At 50.1% G+C, this 21,140-nt stretch overlaps 1 protein-coding gene across 7 annotated transcripts in view; it reads left to right on the forward strand.

Moving 5' to 3' along the window:
- Positions 1-21,044, forward strand: part of Esrrb (estrogen related receptor beta) — a 169,690-nt gene extending 148,646 nt beyond the window's left edge. For all 7 annotated transcript variants that reach the window (XM_048362434.1, XM_048362430.1, XM_048362431.1 and 4 more), the window contains 4 exons: positions 308-418; positions 890-1,051; positions 12,124-12,393; positions 18,647-21,044. In XM_048362434.1, coding sequence (XP_048218391.1) covers positions 308-418; positions 890-1,051; positions 12,124-12,393; positions 18,647-18,891 — 788 coding nt within the window. In that variant the 3' untranslated portion in view covers positions 18,892-21,044. The remainder of the gene's footprint in view (positions 1-307; positions 419-889; positions 1,052-12,123; positions 12,394-18,646) is intronic.
- Positions 21,045-21,140: the final 96 nt, after the last annotated feature.

The raw sequence follows: 21,140 nt of genomic DNA on the forward strand, positions 1-21,140 counted from the left end.
CTGAGTTCAAGCCCAAGGACTAGAAGGAAGGAAGAAAGGAAGGAAGGACGAACGAACGACAAAGGCTCAAGGAGTTCACTTGGGATGCATTTCAGGAGGATGCTGAACCAGAGAGGCAGGACCAGGCCTGGGACAAGCGTATGCCATTACCTTTGGGCAGTTGTGGGATTGTTCAGCCATCTGGCCTTAGGTGGCTGGCCACTTGGCAGGACCCTGCAGGACTTAGCCAGTGCTGCGGTTGAAAGTCCTTGCAGCAGCCCTGGTGATGTTGCCAGCCTCTGAGACTGTCTCCTTTCCTCCTTGACAGGCGTGCGTCTTGACCGAGTGCGTGGAGGCCGGCAGAAATACAAGCGGCGGCTGGACTCGGAGAGCAGCTCCTATCTGAACTTACAGATTTCTCCACCCGCTAAAAAGCCATGTGCGTACCAGGGCAGCCAAGTGCCCCCTTTCCAGAACCTTGTCCTAGAATATTGGGCATCCCTCCGGAAAATGCGGCCTCTCCCACTGGGCCATGGGATCGTGAGGATCTGGAGGGAGGGGACATCAGAGCTTCCCTTGGGGAGGATTTGTTCTTGGCTTCATATTGAAAGTCCATCCACATGAAACTGCACAGAGCCTGGCTTCCAACGAGGCATGATCTTAAGAAGGCAGAGGCCCAGCACCAAGTATCTTCACTGCACCCTCTCTGCGCCCCCCACCCTCACCCCAAGGTGCGCTGCAGGTTCTTCCTAGGAAATCTCCTAGGAGAGACTGCCTGGTGTCATAGCTGCCACCAGCTTTGTGGACTCAAATCATGGCTTCCAGTTGCATTTGAACTTCCTGAGGCTCTAGGAATCCCACCCTGCCCTCTTTCCTCAGGGGTTCACCTTTCTGTCTTTGGTCCTTGCAGTGACCAAGATTGTCTCATACCTACTGGTGGCTGAGCCAGACAAGCTATATGCCATGCCTCCCCCCGAAATGCCTGAGGGGGACATCAAGTCTCTGACGACGCTGTGTGACCTGGCAGATCGGGAGCTTGTGGTCATCATTAGCTGGGCCAAGCACATCCCAGGTGAGTGGTGGGGGTGTGTGGGAGGGCGTGGTCAAGAGCTCTCAGCTGGGCTCCCCAGGGCCTGTTCCATAGCTGTGGATGGATGATTCACGGTGCCCGGCCCTCTTTTGGCAAGCCTGTTCTTCCTTGAGGTCCTTTCTCTTCTGTGGGATTTTAGAGATTTTATGAATTACTTGAAGGTCCAGTAATGTGTAAGAACTTCATGGGGTCCTTACTCATCTAGAAAGAGCTATGATTAGAGCCTTTTTTTTTCTTTGTGTTGATTGTGGGGCTTGAACTGAGAGCCTGGGCACTGTCCCTGAGCTCTTTTGCTTAAGGCTAGCACTCTATCACTTTGAGCCACAGCACCACTTTTGGTTTTGGGGTGGTTAATTGGTGATAACCATCTCATGAACTTTTCCTGTCTAAGCTGGCTTTGAACCAGATTCTTGGATCTCAGCCTTCTGAGTAGCTAGGACTATAGGCATGAGCCACTAGTGCCCAGTTTACTATTTGTCTTTTGTTGGGGCCAGTCCTAAGGTTTGAACTCAGGGCCTGGGAACTTTCCTGGAGCTTCTTTTGCTCAAGGCTAGAGCTCTACCACTAGAGCCACAGCTCTACTTCTACCTTTTGTTGGTAGTTTATTGGAGATAAGAGTCACAGTCTGACAGACATTCCCACTGGCTGGCTGGCTTTGTGAACTTCAATCCTTGGATCTCAACCGCTTAAGTAGCTAAGATTACATCCAGTACTGGCCAGATCTACTATTAGTAATATTCCAAGAGCATCCCTAAGTCCTTCAAGGACAAAGAGCAGGGATGTCTGGTGGACATTATGGGGATAATGCTGGAAAACATTATCACAAGAGGAGCTGACTGTTCTGGGCAGGGCAGGTCTTAGCGGTCAGTCTGAGATTTGAATTCTAGGTCTGAAACGTGGTAGCTGTGTGATTCGGAGGGACCCTGACCTCTGTGAAATGGGAGTAGAGGAGGCCTTTAGGGGCTTATCTTTGGGTATGAAATGATCTGTGTTTAGAGCTATGGTGCCTGGGATGGGCTGCCTGTCATCTGCTACTACAGGCACAAGCTCAGCACTGCCACCTTCCTTGGTTTTTTCTTTCTGTTTGTTTTTGGTTTTTTTTGCCAGTCCTGGGGCTTGAATCCGAGCCTGGCGCTGTCCCTGAGCTTCTTTTGCTCAAGGCTAGCACTTATCACTTTGAGCCACAGCACACTTTTGGTTTTCTGAGTGGTTTATTAGAGATAAGAGTCTCACAGACTTTCCTGTCCCAGCTGGCTTTGAACCAAGGTCCTCAGATCTCAGCCTCCTGAGTAGCTAGGATTGCAGGCACGAGCCATCAGCACTAGTTTGCTATACTCTTTTTCACTTTTTTTTTTTTTCTGGCTAGTATCGAGATTGAACTCAGGGTCTTATGCCTTTACTTGATTTTTCCTGTTATGGCTGAGGCTCTACCACTTGAGCCATGCCTCTACTTCTGGCTTTTTTCTACTTCGTTGGAAATAAGATTCTACCCAGGCTATCTTGGAACCTCAATCCTCAAATCTCAGCCTCATGCACATTTGCTTTTAAAAAACTTTTGGTGCCCGTCCTGGAGCTTGAACTCAGGGCCTAAGTTCTGTTCCTGACCTTATTTGCTCAAGTCTAGCCTTCAGCCACGTCTGGCTTTTTTGTTGTTAGTCGAGGGGCTTGAACTCTGGGCCTGGGCACTGTCCCTGAGCTCTTCAGCTCAAGGCTAGCACTCTGCCACTTGAGCCACAGAGCTACTTCTGGTTTTCTGGTGGTTAATTAGACATAAGAGTCTCAGACTTTCCTGCCCAGGCTGGCTTTTTTGATCCTCAGATCTCAGCATCCATAGCTAGAATTGCAGGTGTTGAGCCACTGGTGCCTGGCTACCTCTGGCCTTTTGCTGGTTAATTGGCGATAAGAGAATCATAGATTTTCCCACCTGGTCTGGGCCTTAAACCACTATCCTCAAATCTCAGCCTCTTGAGCAGCTAGGATTACAGGTGTGAGCCACCAGAACCTTGTTGGACTTCAAGGTTTTAAGGGCATTTCTTTTCTTTTCTTTTCATTTTTTTTGCCAGTCCTGGGCCTTGGACTCAGGGCCTGAGCACTGTCTCTGGCTTCTCTTTGCTCAAGGCTAGCACTCTGCCACTTGAGCCACAGCACCACTTCTGGCCGTTTTCTATATATGTGGTGCTGGGGAATTTAACCAGGGCTTTTCATGTATAGGAGTCAAGCACTCTTGTCACTAGGCCATATTCCCAGCCCCTTTAAGGGCATTTCTGAGGCGGGAAGCATGTGCAATGTATTTCAAGCCCCTCTTCACACAAATCCAAACCCTACTTTAACCCTCTTTTTATTTGGTTTGGATAAGTGGCAGGAGCTGCTTTTTCTTTCTTCTTCTTTTTTTAAATTTATTTATCAATTGCTTCTTCATTTTTAAACACGCAATTCTACCTGGCACACACTTTAGGGTGCTCCTTTTCAGTATAATGTACTTGTTCTTCTTTGTACCCTGACCCCCTCCTCCCGACGCTAGTTCTAGCTGGTGGGATGGCTTGTCTTGCATCTGTCCATCCTTTTCTTTTGTCTGCTATGGCCATGAGAGAGGAACAGGCGGGGCGTGGTTAGAGAGCAGAAGGATTCCAGCCTCTGCACACCGAGGCCCACAGCGGCGTGGACTCAGGTGAGCCAGTGTCCTGTGTGAGCGCCCTCCTGTGCCCCTGGAGGAAGGAGCCTTCCTGAAGGCAGGGCTCTGGAGGAAGCTGGAGGAGATGGAGGTGCTGCTGGCATGCAGTCTGGGGGACTGCCTGGTGGCCCCCCGGACTGCAGGGCAGGTTTGCCAGGGACTTGGCTGGTAGGCCTTTGCTGAGGAGCTCAGCCTCTCGGGGGATTACACACTCAGTAGTTTTTGAATCTGCCCAGTGCTGGCTCAGCACAGATGTGGGGTCAGGCCAGTGCTTAAGACACCTCAGCCTAGATTGCTCTACTAACCCAGGGCCAAATTGGGTACAGCCATGGGGGCCCTGCCCCCACACTCCTATCTGGGTCGGCCAGAAGCTGCATTCTAGAAACAGCTCTGGAGTGGCGCCTGGTGGTTTCTGGGGTCACTGCTTCTCCAGCCTTCACCTCACTTCCCTCTCCAAGAAACAGGGGTGCAGGACCGGAGACTGTTGCCCATCGGTGCCAGAACCAGAGCAGAGGGGGGCTGGGGCACAGACACCGGAGTCGCTTCATCCCCGCTCTGCCCCACCACCCCTGTTTTTTGTGAGTTATAAAGTGGGAATCAGGGCCTGGGAATATGGCTTAACGGTAGAGTGCTTGCCTAGTATGCATGAAGCTCTGGGTTCGATTACTCAGTACCACATAAACAGAAAATAAATGAAAGAAATGAAATAAAGGGGGAATCATAGAAGAGCACCCCGCCCCCCGCCCCGAGCAGGATTGCTGGGAGATGCCATGTGCTCCACATTCAACCAGGGTACTTCAGAACCCCTGGGGGGACTGTGGTGATGCAAGTCCCTTTTGTAACCCCACATCTCCTCATCCAAAGCTAAATTCTTTTAGATAAAAGAGGAAAATGAGCTGGGTGCTGGTGTCTCAGGCCTATAATCTTAGCTGCTCAGGAGGCTGAGATCTGAGGATCAACGCAGACAGGAAGGTCCTTGGGACTCAATCTCCCAATTAACGGCCAAAACACTGGAAATAGAACTGTGGCTCAAGTGTTAGTACTCTGCTCTTGACCAAAAATGCTCAGGGAAAGCACCAAGGCCCCAGGACCAACACACACACACACACACACACACACACACACACACACACACACACCCCACCCCACAAAGAAAAATGAACAAAGTTGTCTGTCTCAAACACAGATTAGCCTATTTTGCATAAATCTGCATACAGAATTATTTGGGCTTGACCTTCCAGTGTTTAAGGTAAAATTAATGAGTGGAGTCTCTTGCCACTGCATGTAAACCTCCTATGACAGGAAATGACACAGTATGCACCCAGTAGTTTTAAACTAATTGACTTAATCCCAGCTCCAATTAAATGGAAAACTCATCAGAAGACAGGTGACAGAGAGAGAGGTAGACTGAGAGAGAAAGACACGCGAATGCAGCTTAAGTAGGGGGAATGGAAGCTGGAGCCCACGCTGAACACCCTAAGTCTAGGGTGACTCCTATCCACTCCAGGCTGGGATGGACGGGGGAGAACTGATCACTCGGAGTGCTGGGAACTGGAGCTCTGGGGAGTTCTCTGTCCTCACACACAGAACCACAGCTCATGCTTCTGTGTCTTCTTCCTCTTCAGGTGCAGAGCCTGGCACACAGAAGCCAGGCTGTGCTGAGACTGAGCACTCACTCTACGCAGGGTCTCTTAGAAGTTCTGGTTGAGACAGAAGAACACTCCTCTTTTATGGGGGCTATGTTTCCAGACCCCCAGTAGATGCCTGAACCCTACATATACTATTCTTTCCTGCATTGTCACATAGTACCAGAGTTACTCCCCTGCCCTCTGTCCCTCCTTTCCTTCTTTCCTTCTTTCCTTCTTTCCTTCCTTCCTCCCCTCCCTTCCTCCCTCCATCCCTCCCTTCTTCCTTCCTTCCTCCCTTGTTCCAAGCCCAGGACTCAAACTTGGTACATGACTCTTTCACTCATTGGCTAGTGCTCTACCAATTGAGCCATGCCTCCAACCTCCCATCACCACTCTTGTCCTTTGAGGCCATCTTAAGTAAAGTAAAGACTCCTTGAGTAACCACAGTGCACTACCCTGGCAGTTGATCTGGGGATGGTGGGTAGCTAGCATATACAGTATAGATACACTGGGCAATGGAGTGATTTGTGTCCTGGGCAGAACAGATCAGGATGGCATGAGATTCCACCACACTACTCAGAATGCTCCACAATTGAAAACCTGTGCTACTTATATCTGGAATAGTTCACATAATGTTTTCGATTTTTGGACTGTGGTTGGGCTTGGGTAATTACAACTTCAGAGAGCAAGTTCTCAAACAATGGGAGAGAGGGGTACTGTAGATTTATTTCTGGCTCTAGGATCTCATGGGAACATGAATAAATTCCCTGGGAGAATTTGGGTCTGATAGTGATTTGCTCAGAAGAGCAGCTATTATTTCAGTCAGTCCCAAGCAATTCTATTCCCCAATGCAGATTTTTTTTTTTTTTTTTTTTTTTTGGCCAGTCCTGGGTCTTGGACTCAGGGCCTGAGCACTGTCCCTGGCTTCTTTTTGCTCAAGGCTAGCACTCTGCCACTTGAGCAACAGCGCCACTTCTGGCCGTTTTCTGTATATGTGGTGCTGGAGAATTGAACCCAGGGCCTCATATATATGAGGCAAAAACTCTTGCCACTAGGCCATATCCCCAGCCCCCCAATGCAGATTTTTGTTTGTTTGTTTGTTTTCCAGTCCTAGGGCCTAAACTCAGGCCCTGGGCACTGTCCCCGAGCCTCTTTGTGCTCAAAACTAATACTCTACTACTTGAGCCACAGCACCACTTCCAGCCTTTTCTGTTTATGTAGTTCTGAGGAATAGAACCCAGGGCTTTGTGTATACTCAGCAAGCGCTCTACCACCAAGCCACATTCCCAGCCCCTCAATTCAGGTTGGTTTTTTTTGTTTGTTTTTAGTTTGAATTGAATTTTCTAAGCATTTAGGTAATTGGAGGACAAGTCCAAATCTTCAGTGTGTGATTGTCGTAGTCATCATCACCATCTGCTTTTTTGGTGCTGGTACTGGGGCTTGAACTGTGATGGATCCTTAGATCTCAGCCTCCTGAGTAGCTGGGATTTACAGGTGTGAGCCCCCAGCCCCCAGCTAAAACCCGAGTCTTTAGAGTACCCACCTCTCATTTCTGTGGACAAGCAATTAGAACCCACTGTCCTTCTTTAGGCCATCTGAGTTGCCCTGTCCAGGAGAGCCTTCGAGGGAGTCTTCCACCACCTTGCCAGCCCCGGCTGCCTTATGCATGAAGGGTCCCTGGGCAGCCTGCTCCCAGGTAGCCACCGTCTGGCTGGATGAAAGATGAGCTGCCGAGTGACAGCAGCTGTGTCTGAAGTGGCCCCAGATCCTATAATTACATCTCCCTTTATTACCTCTCTAATGGCCCTCCAGGTCGGTAGAGACGACCATAAATTAACAGATTATGAACTCTACTTGCCACAAATTATGTGCCTTTTTTTTTTTTTTAATTCTAGAGCCCTTGGTGCCAAATCACAGGGGGAGGGATGAGGGTTTGGGCAGGGCCTGAATGTTCGGAGATCTGTGGGAACAGATAAAACGGTTTTCCTGAGACAGCAAAGCTCAAGGTGGGAGACCTGGCAGCCAGGGCCTCTGAGGGAGGTCAGCCCAAAGGCCCCAGACACACACAGCATCTGCCAGCTCTCCTGCTCTGGGGTGGAGATGCCCAGGCAGAGAAAGGGAGCGATGGAAACTTCTTTGAAGTGAGGAAGGTGCTTCGATTGTGTGTATGTGTATGTGTGTATGCATGCAGGTACTGGGGCTTGAACTCACAGTCCTGGTGCTATTCCTTTTCCCCTCAAGGTTCTTTGTTGCTCAACCACTGGAGCCACATCTCTACTTGCAGCTATTTCCTCCCCACCCCCAAATAGTGATTCATTGGAGATGAGAATCTCAGGGAATTTTCTGCCTGGGCTGGTTTCAAATGGCCATCCTTGGGCTCTCAGCCTTCTGAGTAGCTAGGATTACAGGCACGAGCCACCAGTGCCGGCTTCTTTCCAGTTTTAAGTGGAGAGTGTGGGCTTTTAATGAGGATGTCAGAGGTGAACATCTGAGCATCCTGGAAATTCCATGTGTGCACAACTACCATGTATGGTACAACTGTGTAGAGTGCCCCACACCTAACCCATGGAACTACTTTGCACACCGTGTGCTACATGTGAGCACATGAAGTCCAAATACCTGTTCAGGAACATGCTATGATGAGGAAATGCATGCTTGGCAAGGTAGACTAGTCTGTAGCCACTTCCGGTCAGCAGAACAGAAATTCATCCTGGCCCTGTCTGGGGTCATCTGCCTACTCCTTCTTTGAGCTTCTGGTCATGGATGTGTCACATACAGAGACACGCCACAGACACCTCTTCTAGTGGCTTCTAACGTGCCATTCGTTTAACTAAAAGTGGCATCTATATCGCAAGCACGGCCATCGCAGCACATCTGGGTTGTTTTCTGCTTTGTCATTTCAACCCCTTTTTATATATTCATCCTTAGATATTTGTGTATTCATCTCTCTGCGGGAAGGCATTCTTAAAAGTGGAATTGCTAAATAGAAAGGAGCAAGCATTTATTTTAATTTTGATTGAATTGTATTTATGCTTCGATGTTTTTCTTTAGCATTTTAAACACTGGCAAGATTTATATCAAAAGTTGGCCAAAAAATGTGCATAGTTATCTGCTCTTCTCCCTGTAACATTTGCTTTTCTCTTTTTTTTCTCCTGTTTTTTCTTTTGTGCTAGTCCTGGGGCTTGAACTCAGGGCCTGAGCACAACCTCTGAGCTTTTTTGTTCAAGATTAGTGCTTTACCACTTGAGCTACAGCTCCACTTTCTAGCTTTGGGTGGTTAACTGGAGATAATAGTCTCATGGGCTTTTTTGCCCAGACTGGCCTTGAATCTCTATCCTCAGATCTCAGCCTCCTAAGACAGGATTATAGGTGTGAGCCACTAATGTTTGGCTTTTTTTCCTTTTAGTGTTTTTTTCCCACCAGATATATGGAATATTTCAAATATTAGAAGATAGCATGCATTCTTACCCTGTCCCTTCTGTCCTGTATGTACTTACAGCACTTTGAGGTATCTGTTTGGGTTTGCTAAGTCTTTCCATTTCCCCCCTTGTTTCGAGACAGGTTTTCTCTATGTAACCCAGGTTGTCCTCAATCCTTCTGCCTCAGCCTCCTGAGTTCTGGGATTACAGGTATGTGCTGCCATGCTTTCCAAGACCTTTGTAAATGCTCAAGGAGCAAAAGCAAGAGCTGGTGGTTGTTTCCCATGTCGCCTGCACTCTACCAAAAGGCATAAAAAACAAACAACAGGACTAGGATGTAGCTCAGTGGCAAAGCACTTGCCTGGCAAGTCCAATATCATAAATAAACACATGAATATCCCCCCTTTCACTCCCCCTCACAAAAACCAAGCAGGGTGCTGGTGGCTCACACCTGCAATCCTAGCTACTCAGGAGGCTGAGATCTGAGGATCACGGTTCAAAGCCAGCCCAAGCAAAAAGTCTGAGATTCTTATCTCCAATAAAATATTTGGAAAAGGCCAGAAGTAGCACTGTGGCTCAAGTGATAAGAGTATTAGCCTTGAGCAAAAGAATCCCAGGGTCAGTGCCCAGGCCCTGGGTTCAAGCCCCAAGACTGGCAAAAAAAAACCAAATGAAACAATTAACACTGCCCCCCCCCAAAAAAAACAACAACAATCAAAAACATTTGTATTGGTTGAGGATGCATCATGACAAGTCCTTCACTGTGAGTTCTTGAAACCAGGTTTCAGTCTTTGTTGAAGCATGTTACCTGACATGGGCCTGCATTTAATAGGTGCTTAGTAAATGATTCGCAGAGTGACCAAAGGTAGAAGCAGCTTGCTGGGATGATTCTTGTGAGGACAGTACCTATGTGATGAGCCTCACAAATCTTTTCTCTAGAAGGTTGCTTCTTGCTCTACCTTTCCTCAGGGCCACCTCTCTCAGTGTAGTTGTCTACTCATTTCTCCCCTGCCCACCTCCTCCACCTTCCCTCCCAGTCTGTCTGCTCTGAGACCCCCTCTCAGTGCAGCCTACCACTTCATTCAACACACACACACACACACACACACACACACACACACCCCTCCCGTGCTGGCTGATTGGTATCTGTTAATTAATGTCGCCCAAGGCCTCTCTTCTACTCAGGGACCTGATAAGGGAAATTGGATGTCCATTTCTATCTTTTATTACCTCCCAGCTCCCTGGGCCCCCATGGGCGGCCACACACCCGTCTCTTGTGCTAGGAATCTGGATAGCACCGCGCGCACACACACACATCTGACCCCTCTGTCCTAGCCTCTCCCCTGAGAAGGCACATCCATCAGAGTTTGCCCCTGTTGCCCTGATCTCTGGTCCTGCAGTCAGGTGGTGATCCAAGGCCCAGGTTGTACAGATGGGACTACTGGATGTGGCAAGCAGAGGGCCAAAGTAGCCTGTGCCCTTGGTATGCCCTTGAGGGTGAAGGGGCAGGAAATGGAGAGAGACTGCCGAAGCCTCAGGACGGGGGGCCCTGAAGGCTGGACCAAGGCAAGTCCAGAAGAGAAAGGTGCGAAGCCACAGTGGCTAACATCCGTGGCTGTCTCTGCACTCAAGGCCAGCACTCCCCTGAGACCCGGTGGGTGGCCACATGTACCCTCACTTCATCCTCAAGGCACCCCCATATCGGGAGGCAGGGATAGGTCTTGTGTCGGTGACTTTCTTCATTGATATATTTAATTACCTTAGAAAAATTAAATTTCGTTTAAGTTGTACATGCGCCTGGTGTGAATGGCTTTGGGGAGCCTCTTTAGTAAATCTAGCATGGTCGGAGTTGGACTCATCCTCTGGTTTCTGGATGAGCCCCCAATGAGTTACTCGCCTTGTGTTTGATGATTAAGCAGTTTGAAAAATCAGTGATCTGCTGTGCTCCTCTCACCAGCTCATAAACCAAGAGATTAATTGACTTTATGGGATGTGTGTGCCAGTACTGGGCTTGAACTCAGGTCTTCATGCTCTTCGTTACCTTTTCTTCTCAAGACTGGTGCTCAGCCACTTGAGTTACATTTCTGCTTTTTGCTGGTTGTTTGATTGTTTTGTGCGGGTCTTAGGGCTTGAACTTAGGGCCTGAGCACTGTCCCTAGCTCTTGTGCTCAAGTCTAGTGTTCTAACATTCGGATCACAGGTTCACTCCCAGTTTTGGAGATAAGTCTCATTGACTTTCCGGTCTGGTTTGGCTTCAAACTACAGTCCTCAGATTTCAGCCTCCTGAGTAGCTAAGGATTACAGGCGTGAACTCTTGGTGCCTCGCTATTCATTGACTACCTAAGTTAGACATTCGTACCCAGTGCAATGCCAGTATGTCACCTCCATCTGTCAGGTGAAGGCCTCACCATTAACGAGAGCTCAGCACCTGCCCCGTTCCATGACCATAGCCATCTTGAGTGCTCCCAGCATCTCCGAGCAGCATCCACTCTGAGGCTGGTCTCACAGACAAAGGCTGAGGTTAGTTCAGTGGGAAGTCCAGCTTCCAGCCCCAGGCAGCCTTCACAGCACATTGGACAGGACGATGCCAGGATTCTGGCACCTTCCCAGCCATGGAGTCAGCCATCATGGGAAGGAGGTGCCACGATGACTCTCAGTTCCCAGGACAGAACTGCCAGGTCATCATGAAAGGAGAGTGACGGCCTGGGCAGTGGGGCTCCACCCCTGGGAGCACAGGCTGCCTGTGAGAGAGAGCCCCCTGACCTTGGGGTCCCTGACCTCCCAGCACCCCCAGCTGGTGACCAGAGCTTCTGCCCTGGCCAAAACAGCTGAGTCCTCATTCCTGGTTGTAGATCAGGCATTAGGATCGGGGCTCATTTTAAAGTGCAAAGTCTCCTGCCTCTTCCCCCTACCCTTTGAGCAGAGAGAGAGAGAGAGAGAGAGAGAGGCAAAGAGAGAGAGAGACAGAGAAAGAGGAATCTGGAAGCTTCCTAACATGGAAGAACCCTATACTGCCACCTCCTGATTCTGCTATGAGTCCAGTAAACCCTTAAGTTACAAAGGCATTTAATTAATCAGAATGCCTCTTGGAAATGACACTAGTAAAATACCCTTAAACTAACCCTCTAAACAACAATAACTGTCAACATTGACTGAGCCCTTGTGATGTAAACCTCTTCCATGAATTCCAGCGTGACTCATACACTGAGGAAAGGACAATGCGTCTGGCAGGGGCACAGGGATCCTCTACTCCTGAGCTCATCCCTACTCTGTCCTCCAGGGAGGCACCCTCCCCCCTACCATCCTGACCACCGTCTCCCCTCCCCACTCCTGCAGGCTTCCCAAGTCTCTTGCTTGGGGACCAGATGAGCCTGCTCCAGAGCTCCTGGATGGAGATCCTCATCCTCAGTATCGTGTACCGCTCACTGCCCTACGACGACAAGCTAGTGTACGCGGAGGACTACATCATGGATGAGGAGCACTCCCGCCTGGTGGGGCTGCTGGAGCTCTACCAGGCCATCCTGCAGCTGGTGCGCAGATACAAGAAGCTCAAGGTGGAGAAGGAGGAGTTTGTGACCCTCAAGGCCCTGGTCCTGGCCAACTCAGGTATGGGGAGGCGGGGCCCTCTGCATGCTGGGGACCTGTGGGAGAAGCTTCAGGGACCTGCAGGGGCCCAGCAAGGAATCTTTAGTGTGGTGAGCAGGGATGTATGCGATGGGTGGAGTTGAGAGGAAGACGCTGACACTTTTGTCACCGGAGATTGAGAGGGTGGCCTGAGGTTGGAACGACAGTGATGAAGGCTAGTGTAGGTTGAGTGTTGCCGAGGCCTTGACATCCAGGCCACTGCGCTAGGGAAAGTATAGATCCTGGAGCTGGTCGCTAAGGGTCAAGTCTGCAACTCCCACCTAAGCAAATTGCTTTGTAGTAAGATGGGGACAGTGAGCAGCTTTTATACCACAAGACTACTAGAGGGTGTGTGTGTGTGTGTGTGTGTGTGTGTGTGTGTGTGTGTGTGTGTGTGTGTGTGTGCATGCCCCATACTAGGGCTTGAACTCAGGACCTCACAGTCTCACTTAGCTTTTTTCACCCTAGGCCTGTGTTCTACCACTTGAGCAGCTTGAAGGTATTTGCCCGTACATTTGTATTCACATATATACAACATACCTGGCACATAAGTATTCAGTTTGTGGAGGTGGCTCTGAATTTACATTTTTTTTTTTTTTTTTTACAAACGGGCCTGTGAGCAAGGTTATTATGGTAACCCCATCTTACAGATGTGAAAACTGAGGCTGGGAAAATCACACAGCTTAAAATATGATAGAACCAAAACCAACATTAACCAATTCCAAAATGAACGCTGGCTTATATCAAGTCTTTGAATCTTTCCATCCACTGCCATCTATCTGCCAATTGTCCCACTACTGAGGCTGAAATTCAGGGCCTAGGCACTTTCCCTTTGCTCTATCACTCAAGGCTGGTGCTCTATCACTGAGCCACAGCTCTACTTCTGCCTTTTGGAGATAAGCCAGTTCTCACAGACTTTCCTACCTGGGCTAGCTTTGAACCTTAATTCTCAGATCTCAACCTACCTAAGAAGTACCTAGGATTGTAAGTGTGAGCTAACAGCACCCAAATCTATATTCTTTCTTAACCCACTTCCCCAGCCCTGAATATACTCTGTCTACACTTCAAGCACCTCCATGCTACATAGGGTGCTATGCTAGGTGCTGGGACTACCACAAGAGAGGAAACACAGGTCCCTTCTTGAAAGCAGGTCTTAAAAGCCAGGAATACTTACCCACAAGGGTAATTATTAATTACAATAATTGCTGCCACGCGTTGGTGGCTCACACCTATAATCCCAGCTGCTCAGGTAGCTGAGATCTGAGGATCACAGTTCAAAGCCAGCCTGGGCAGGAAAGTCTGTGAGACTCTTATCTCCAACTAAAAGCAGAATGCAGGGTAATGTGTGGTAAAGTTAATTGCTTTTGTCTGGGTCAGGTCAATAGACCCAAGTTCAAGGTTTTCCTCCCAAATTCAAATGGTGTCTCTGACACTCCAGTGTAACCTGGGGTTAACTGAGTGTCCTTGTGTGTTCAATGGGGCCATTTGCCATTATCTCCTTGGAGCACTTCTGTGAGCATTAAAGATGGAAGATAAAGCAGTTAGCCCAGTGCTTTGCCTAGAGGGAGATATTGAGTAAATATTAATTACTGGTGTTACTCTTACAGTGTTAGAGGAGATGGTGTTGTCAGTGTGTGGTAGAAGAAAGCAGGATCTGGGATGGAGACACAGCTGATGTTGCTGCAGAGGATGGGCTATTACTGAAACAGTGCCACGGCCCAGGAAAGCCCTCAGCACCTGTAGAGCCAGGACAGTGGGTCATCCTACCTCATGTGGGCCTTTGAACATCCAGGGACATTTTCACTTACCCTTTACCTAGCTGGTGGCCCCATCCTTCGCTGCTGAGTCTTCCAGCTAATAGCTCCCATGCTCCGGCTGAGAGTCTACATCAGAGCTGGGCAGCAGAGCAGGCTCAGCCTTGACTCCTTGGCTCCTTATCTGCACTCCCTGCCTCTCATGTTCTGAGCACATGCCTGCCACGAATCCCAGAACCCAAACTTCTGTCTCAGGCTCTGCTCCTGGGGAGCTTGACTTAATTCAGATGAGGACACAGCTCCTGTTCCTTTTTATTAGTAACAACGAAAGGCCAAATAGTAATTGAAAATGTTACATGCTCCTGTGAAGGTATTTATATATCCAGATTCCAAACGTGTAATGTATTTGTTGGTGGGTGCTAAATGCTGTATTTGTTTTAAAGTATTGTTATTGATTTACAGAATAGCTGAGTGATAAAGCAGAGTTCTATATGTTACCCAGCCCATCTCTTCTCTTAAAATCAGTGCAGCCATTTTTTTGTCAGTCACGGGGCTTGAACTTGGGGACTGGGCACTGTCCCTGAGCTCTTTTGCTCAAGGCTAGTGGTCTACCACTTTGAGCCACAGCACCACTTCCAGTTTTCTGCTTTTAGATGGAGATAAGAGTCTCACAGACTTTCCTGCCCAGGCTGGCTTTGAACTGTGATCCTCAGATCTCAGCTACCTGAGCAGCTGGGATTATAGGTGTGAGCCACCAACACGTGGCAGCAATTATTGTAATTAATAAGTGCATGGTTTCTGTTATGGTTCACTGTGTATTGTACCCTTCTCTAGGTGCTGTCATGTTTCTATCATGACACCATGTAAAAGAACTTCAGCACCTCCCCCTCTTTGTTTCTGAGGGAAGCCTAGGATATGTTTAGTCATCCCAGGTGTCTAAAGGGCAGAGGATAAGCCAAAGCAGCTAGAACAGGAAGATGGGTGCATGAGGTACAAGATGGAGGCTGGCCAAACACAAGAGGTCAAATCTTCAATTTAGGACTCTCCCAACTAATTCATACTAGAGCCTAGGTTGGCCCACGTTGGGTGAGGCAAGTGCCCTACCCCCCACCCCCGGGGAGAATGAGAACGTGGACATAACCAGAGCAAGAGGTGAGACCTGGCTTAGTGGGATGGCTCTTGGTGGAGGTGGAGACAGGCCTTCAGCTGAGGAGGTGGCCCCCCTGAGTTAGGCCAATAGCAAGAGAGGACAGAGAGAAGGAAAGAGAAAGCCTGGTCATTGGGCCTTGCAGGGGCAAGATGGATAGAAAAGCAATATGGTATCTGATGAGTTAAGAGTGCTGAAGACCAGGTTGGAATGAGGTCTGCATAGGACCAGGAAAGGGTACAGGAGCATAAAGGGTCTGTAGCTTTGGAGTGCAGGTTGGCTGAGGAGGGGTGGGCTAGGCAGCTACTAAGAGGTCTTGGTGGCATCACTTAGGCCACTGTGGGTGCCACTGTGGAGCTGACCAGATGGGGTGACAGAGAAGTCTACTGGAGCCAGGCTAGGCCCCAGATCCCTATGCCTCAGGAGCCTCTGGGCCATCACTCACCCTGCATCTCAGCATCTCTAGGGTTCTCTGGTGGCAGGAAAAATTCATAGCCATTGATTTTGTAATTAACAGTTTATCAATGCCATCGATACAGACTTGCTGATGGATTGCAAAGAAATTAATCTTGCAATGTTATTTTATTTCATTTTTGGTTGAAGGCACCTGCCAATTGCAGCCTCCTTGGGGAGGTTGGGGGAAGGTGATGGGATGGGGAGGGGAGCTGGCGGGCATTCGTGGTGGGGAATCCAGTAGCCAGGGCCCAGCTGCATTTTGAGTGACTTACAGGAACTGAGCCACGTTTCAGTGCTCAGTTGGCAAAGGAGGCCTGGCTGGCTTGGTAGAAAAGAACAAGAAAGTGTGGAAAATTCTTAGGTATGGCCCCAGTATTGCCCCTCACAGCAATGGCTGAGCATCCCGCCCCCTTCGCCCCCCCAAGCAATGATCACTGTGGCTCACACCTATAATCCTAACTACTCGGGAGGCTGAGATCTGAAGATCGAGGTTCAAAGGCAGCCGATGCAGGAAAGTCTGAGAGACTCTTATCTCCAATGACCCAGCCAAAAGCTAGGAGTTGAGGTGTGGCTCAAGTGGTAGAGTGCCAGCCATGGGTGAAAAAGCCAACCAAGAGTGAGAAGTCGGGCTGGGGATATGGCCTAGTGGCAAGAGTGCCTGCCTCGGATACACGAGGCCCTAGGTTCGATTCCCCAGCACCACATATACAGAAAACGGCCAGAAGCGGTGCTGTGGCTCAAGCGGCAGAGTGCTAGGGAAGAAGCCAGGGACAGTGCTCAGGCCCTGAGTCCAAGGCCCAGGACTGGAAAAAAAAAAAAAAAAAGAGTGAGAAGTCCTGAGTTCAAGCTCCAGTACCATCGCAGAAAACAGAAAAGTTTACAGGAGAAGCAATCTGAAAGAGATATAAGCAACTCTACCAGTGTAAATCCTTTCTGTGTTATTCTATTACTGCCCATCCAAGAGAAAGAAAGGGTAGAAGGCCTCAGCTGGATGTAGACCCAGAAAGTCTGGTGAGACATGGGGGTGAGCCCATTGATGCAGCTTCCCCTAGCAGCGTGGGATCTAAACCAACCGAGCATGCAAAGGACTTTCCTGCCCTTTCCTGAGAGATTTGGGAGACTGACACAGCCTTCCTGCCACTCTGACCACTGCCGGCACCTGGCAAGTTTTAGCCCTGGTTAGGAAAGTGGTCAAAGATACTGAGGAAGGGCTTTTGAAGGAGGGGAGTCCCTGTGCTTTGTTGGACACTGACCTAATTGTATCCACGTCAGCCGGTGTGTCCCTGCTCTACTGGAATTTATATCTGTTTCCTTCGACCCCAATTTCATGGCCACCAATTGAAAGCACTCCCCATTGTTTTTATTTGTTAATCATGGGGATTGAACTTAGGGCCTGGGCATTATCCCTGAGCTCTTTTACTCAACGCTAGTGCTCCACCACTTTGAGACTCAGCTCCACTTCTGGTTTTCTGGTGGTTAATTGGAAATAAGAGCTTCACAGATTTCCCTGCCCAGGCTGGCTCTGAACCATGGTCCTCGGATCTCAGTCTCTTGAGTAGCTGGGATGACAGGCATGAGCCACCAGCACATGGCCTAATGTTTGTTTTTTTTTTTTCCTTTAAAGTATTGGGGATCAAGCCCATGCTTGTCAAGGTGCCAGCCACCAAGTTAGACCCCCGGCCATCAAGAACTGAGAACTCCCATTGGCTTTATTCATTACCCCATACCACCATCCAGTGAAGGGCACTCCTGCCTAGAGCTCAGGCCCTGTATCTGCATGTCTGTTCTGGAACCAGCAGGAATGTGTGGCCTAGCGATTGCACTGCAGGCTGGAGGAGGTATTCCTCACAGCAGCTGCTGCATTGTGGTTGTGGTGGACATTCTCTTAACCAGATACTCCTTTAGCCCTGTGAAGTGTAGCTATAGACATGATCTCACTTCACAAAAGAAGCACAGAGAAGTTAAATCACTCGCCTAACAGCTAGCAAGTGAGGGTCACAAGGCTCCAGCTCTGGTTCCTTGGGTACCTCCAGGTGCTCAGGTTCAAATCCTCCAGCATCTCCACAGTTGCTTCCTTCCCTGGTGGTTTTTCAAGAATTGTTTCCCATCAGGCACAGGTGGCTCATGGCTATAATCCTAGCTCCTCAAGCTGCGATCTGAGGATCACAGATCAAAGCCAGCTTGTACAGAAAAATCGGTGAGACTCTTAGGTCCAATTAATTCAAACAGCCATAAGTGGAGGAAGGGTCCAAGTGGTAGAGCACCAGCCTTGAGCAGGAAAAACTAAAGAGTGTGAAGCCCTGAGTTCAAGCCCCAGTTCCGGCACACATAGACACACAAAAAAAGGCAGTGTTTCCCATAAAGGTGGATTTATCAAATGTAGCCATTATGCTTCATGTACAGTATGCAAAAAATGAACTACAGGTCTGGGAATGTGGCCTAGTGGTAAGTGCTTGCCTCATATACATGAAGCCCTGGGTTCTATTCTTCAGCACCATGTATATAGAAAAGGCCAGAAGTGGCACTGTGGCTCAAGTGGCAGAGTGCTAGCCTTGAGCACAAAAGAAGCCAGGGACAGTGCTCAGGCCCTGAGTCCAAGCCCCAGGGCTGACAAAAAAATAAATAAATGAACTATGTCACTTGAGGATCGGAGCCGGGAAATGGGGAGAATGATGGAAGAGGTAACACTGACCAAGAAGTATTCTATTTATAATCTGACTTACAGAATCATAATTTCTTTGAACAACTTTAATAATAATGATAATAATAACCAAGTGTTTCCTGTAGATGTGGCTCTCTCCCCAGGCGTGAGCCCACCTGCTCACAGGGCAGCAGTGCCCCGCTGGGCCAGGCACTGACACTCACCTTGTGCCCGTAGATTCCATGTACATTGAGGACGTGGAGGCAGTGCAGAAGCTGCAGGACCTGCTGCACGAGGCGCTGCAGGACTATGAGCTGAGCCAGCGCCACGAGGAGCCACGGAGGACGGGCAAGCTGCTGCTGACGCTGCCCCTGCTGCGGCAGACGGCCGCCAAGGCCGTGCAGCACTTCTACAGCATCAAGCTGCAGGGCAAGGTGCCCATGCACAAACTCTTCCTGGAGATGCTGGAGGCCAAGGTCTGACGGCCCCGCCCACGGACGGAGAGATGGACCGACCTACTCGGAGACCTCCACAGCACCAGCCTCGTCCTCTGACCCCTACATCATGACTCTGTGCTGTCCCGGAGAAAGGGGTTTCCTGCTTCCGGCCATGTGTGAAGACTCCCTGTGGGCAGTGGGGGCAGGGGAACAGGGATAGGAGGGCAGGGGCCCGGGGCTCACCTGCAATCTGTCATGGGCTTTGGTATGTGTTTCCTTCTCTATGGGTGGCACTGAGGCCTAGGTCAGGGCTGACTCCCCTTGGGACTGGAGTCCACTGAAGGAAGCACCCCTATCCCGCCAAGCTACTAAGAGGCAGCATGTCCACTCAGCTTTTGGAACTCTGGCAGCTCAGATTGGGAACCACCAAGGTTCTCTCATAGAGGGCAGGTCTTCGGGTCCGGAGCATCTTCTCGCAGTCTGCCTGCCCTGATCTCTTTGGGGCCCCTCTGGATGCGCCACACCTCCACAGTCCAGACGCCTCCCTCCCTTCTTCCCAACAGGGAGCAATCGCTGGAGTTCTAGGTTTTCCTGGGTGCCACTCTGTCCTCACATCTGCCAGCCATTACAGTCCTGTGCTCCTGCTCCCTGCCTCAGAAGAGCAGGGCCTAGGCTTTGCCCTGTGCTTCAACCCTACCCTACCCCCTCTCCTCCAGGGCAGGTCCAGACCATGGGGCCTGGCCACATCCAGGGTACCCTGGCTTTGGCAGGGGGCTGGCAGTGCTGGGAGGGGCAAGGGATGGTGGGGTGAGGCTTCAAGCATTCTTTGCCAAGCACAGGAAGAAGGTCAGTAGCAGAGATAAGGTATAGGGTAAGCCTCGGCAAGGGACTCGGAGCGTCCAGCCTGTCTGGCCCTTGCTGGCAGTTGACACAGATGCCACTTCCCTGTGTTCTAAAGGGCAAGCGGATGGTGCCCCTGGAGGGCAGCTTCCTGCCAGTCTTGAACTAAAGACAGGAGTCCAGCGCCTGGGCCAGATCTCTAGCAGGGTCCTAGCTGCTATGGAAGGTTGATTGACCACCCTGCTCCGTCCAGGACTTTTCTTCTGTGTCACGGGAAACCTCTCACCCAAACATTCGGGCATGGCCGGTTTCTGTGGGTGCCAGTCTAAATCCCACTCAAGGGGTTCCCAATCTGTGCTCATGGGATAGCCGAGCAACAGAGGCAGATCTCCTAAGGGTGAAGGGTTCAATCCCTGATGGAACATGGCCCTGCCAGTCAGCTACTTTCTACACCTGAGCTGGGAGGTGTTGGGGGAGCCCTCTTTCCACTCTGGCCAGGAAAGGCAGGCAGGTCTCAGTCGGCACTGGGACACTTGTCCAGCCCTTCACAAGTGTCTCCTTTGTTTGCTGTCAGCCTGCACGGTGCTGGGACATGCTAAGGTCCTACAGGAGGCTGATAAGACCCCACTGTTGCAGGGGCCCTTCCTCATGTCCCCACGGTGGACACGTCACAGGTCCCAGGTCTCCCTCCCAGTGGAGAATCTGAAGTCTGGGTCACCAGATGAGCCAATGCTGTAGTCAACAGTGCCTGTCTCCTCGCTTTCCACTGCATTCATAGCAGAGGCGTCTCCTTGGCATCCTGAACCCAGGCTAAGCTCTAGCATACTGGTTAGGGACCAGGGCCTGGCTGGCTGAGGCCTTGATGGGAGAAGTTGGGGTGTGTGCTGACCTCCCCAAGCTCACGTGTGCATCTGAGGGGCTCAGGCTTTCTCTGCACTGGCTGGTCTGCCTATACCAAGCCTTTGTGCCCCATGTCTTCTGGAGACAGTAAGGGCATGAGCTCGTTTGGGGGGTGGGGGGCTCTGCAACAGAAGCAACAGGAGACGGGGTGACAAGGGAGCTCCACCCATGGGAAAGCCTGTTGTGCAGGCCTGCTGGGTCCACGGGAGCCTCCAGAGAATGTGGGGGTGCCTTGCAGGAGGTGGGGTCTCCCAGGGGAGGCTGGGGCAGGGCAGAGGCTGAGTGGGAGCTGATGGGGTGTGATTTTTTTTTTTTAAGAGACCCTGAGCCCTCAAGTAGAACCCAAGTTTATCCCAAATCTGCCATTTCTGGAAGAAAAATCTGTAAGGAGGAAACAGCCCTTCTCAGTTTTAACTCTGAGACAAACCAAGAAATAAAACATAGAATCCAACCATGGAGAGAAGGTGGTGCTGTCTGTCCTTTCTCCAGGTCCCCGGAGGCTTGGTCACGGAGTCCTCCCACTTTTACATGCAGAAGACAGTCTTTTCCAGGAC

The sequence above is a fragment of the Perognathus longimembris genome, chromosome 14 (assembly GCF_023159225.1).
Source record: "Perognathus longimembris pacificus isolate PPM17 chromosome 14, ASM2315922v1, whole genome shotgun sequence".
In the NCBI taxonomy this organism is placed as follows: domain Eukaryota; kingdom Metazoa; phylum Chordata; class Mammalia; order Rodentia; family Heteromyidae; genus Perognathus; species Perognathus longimembris.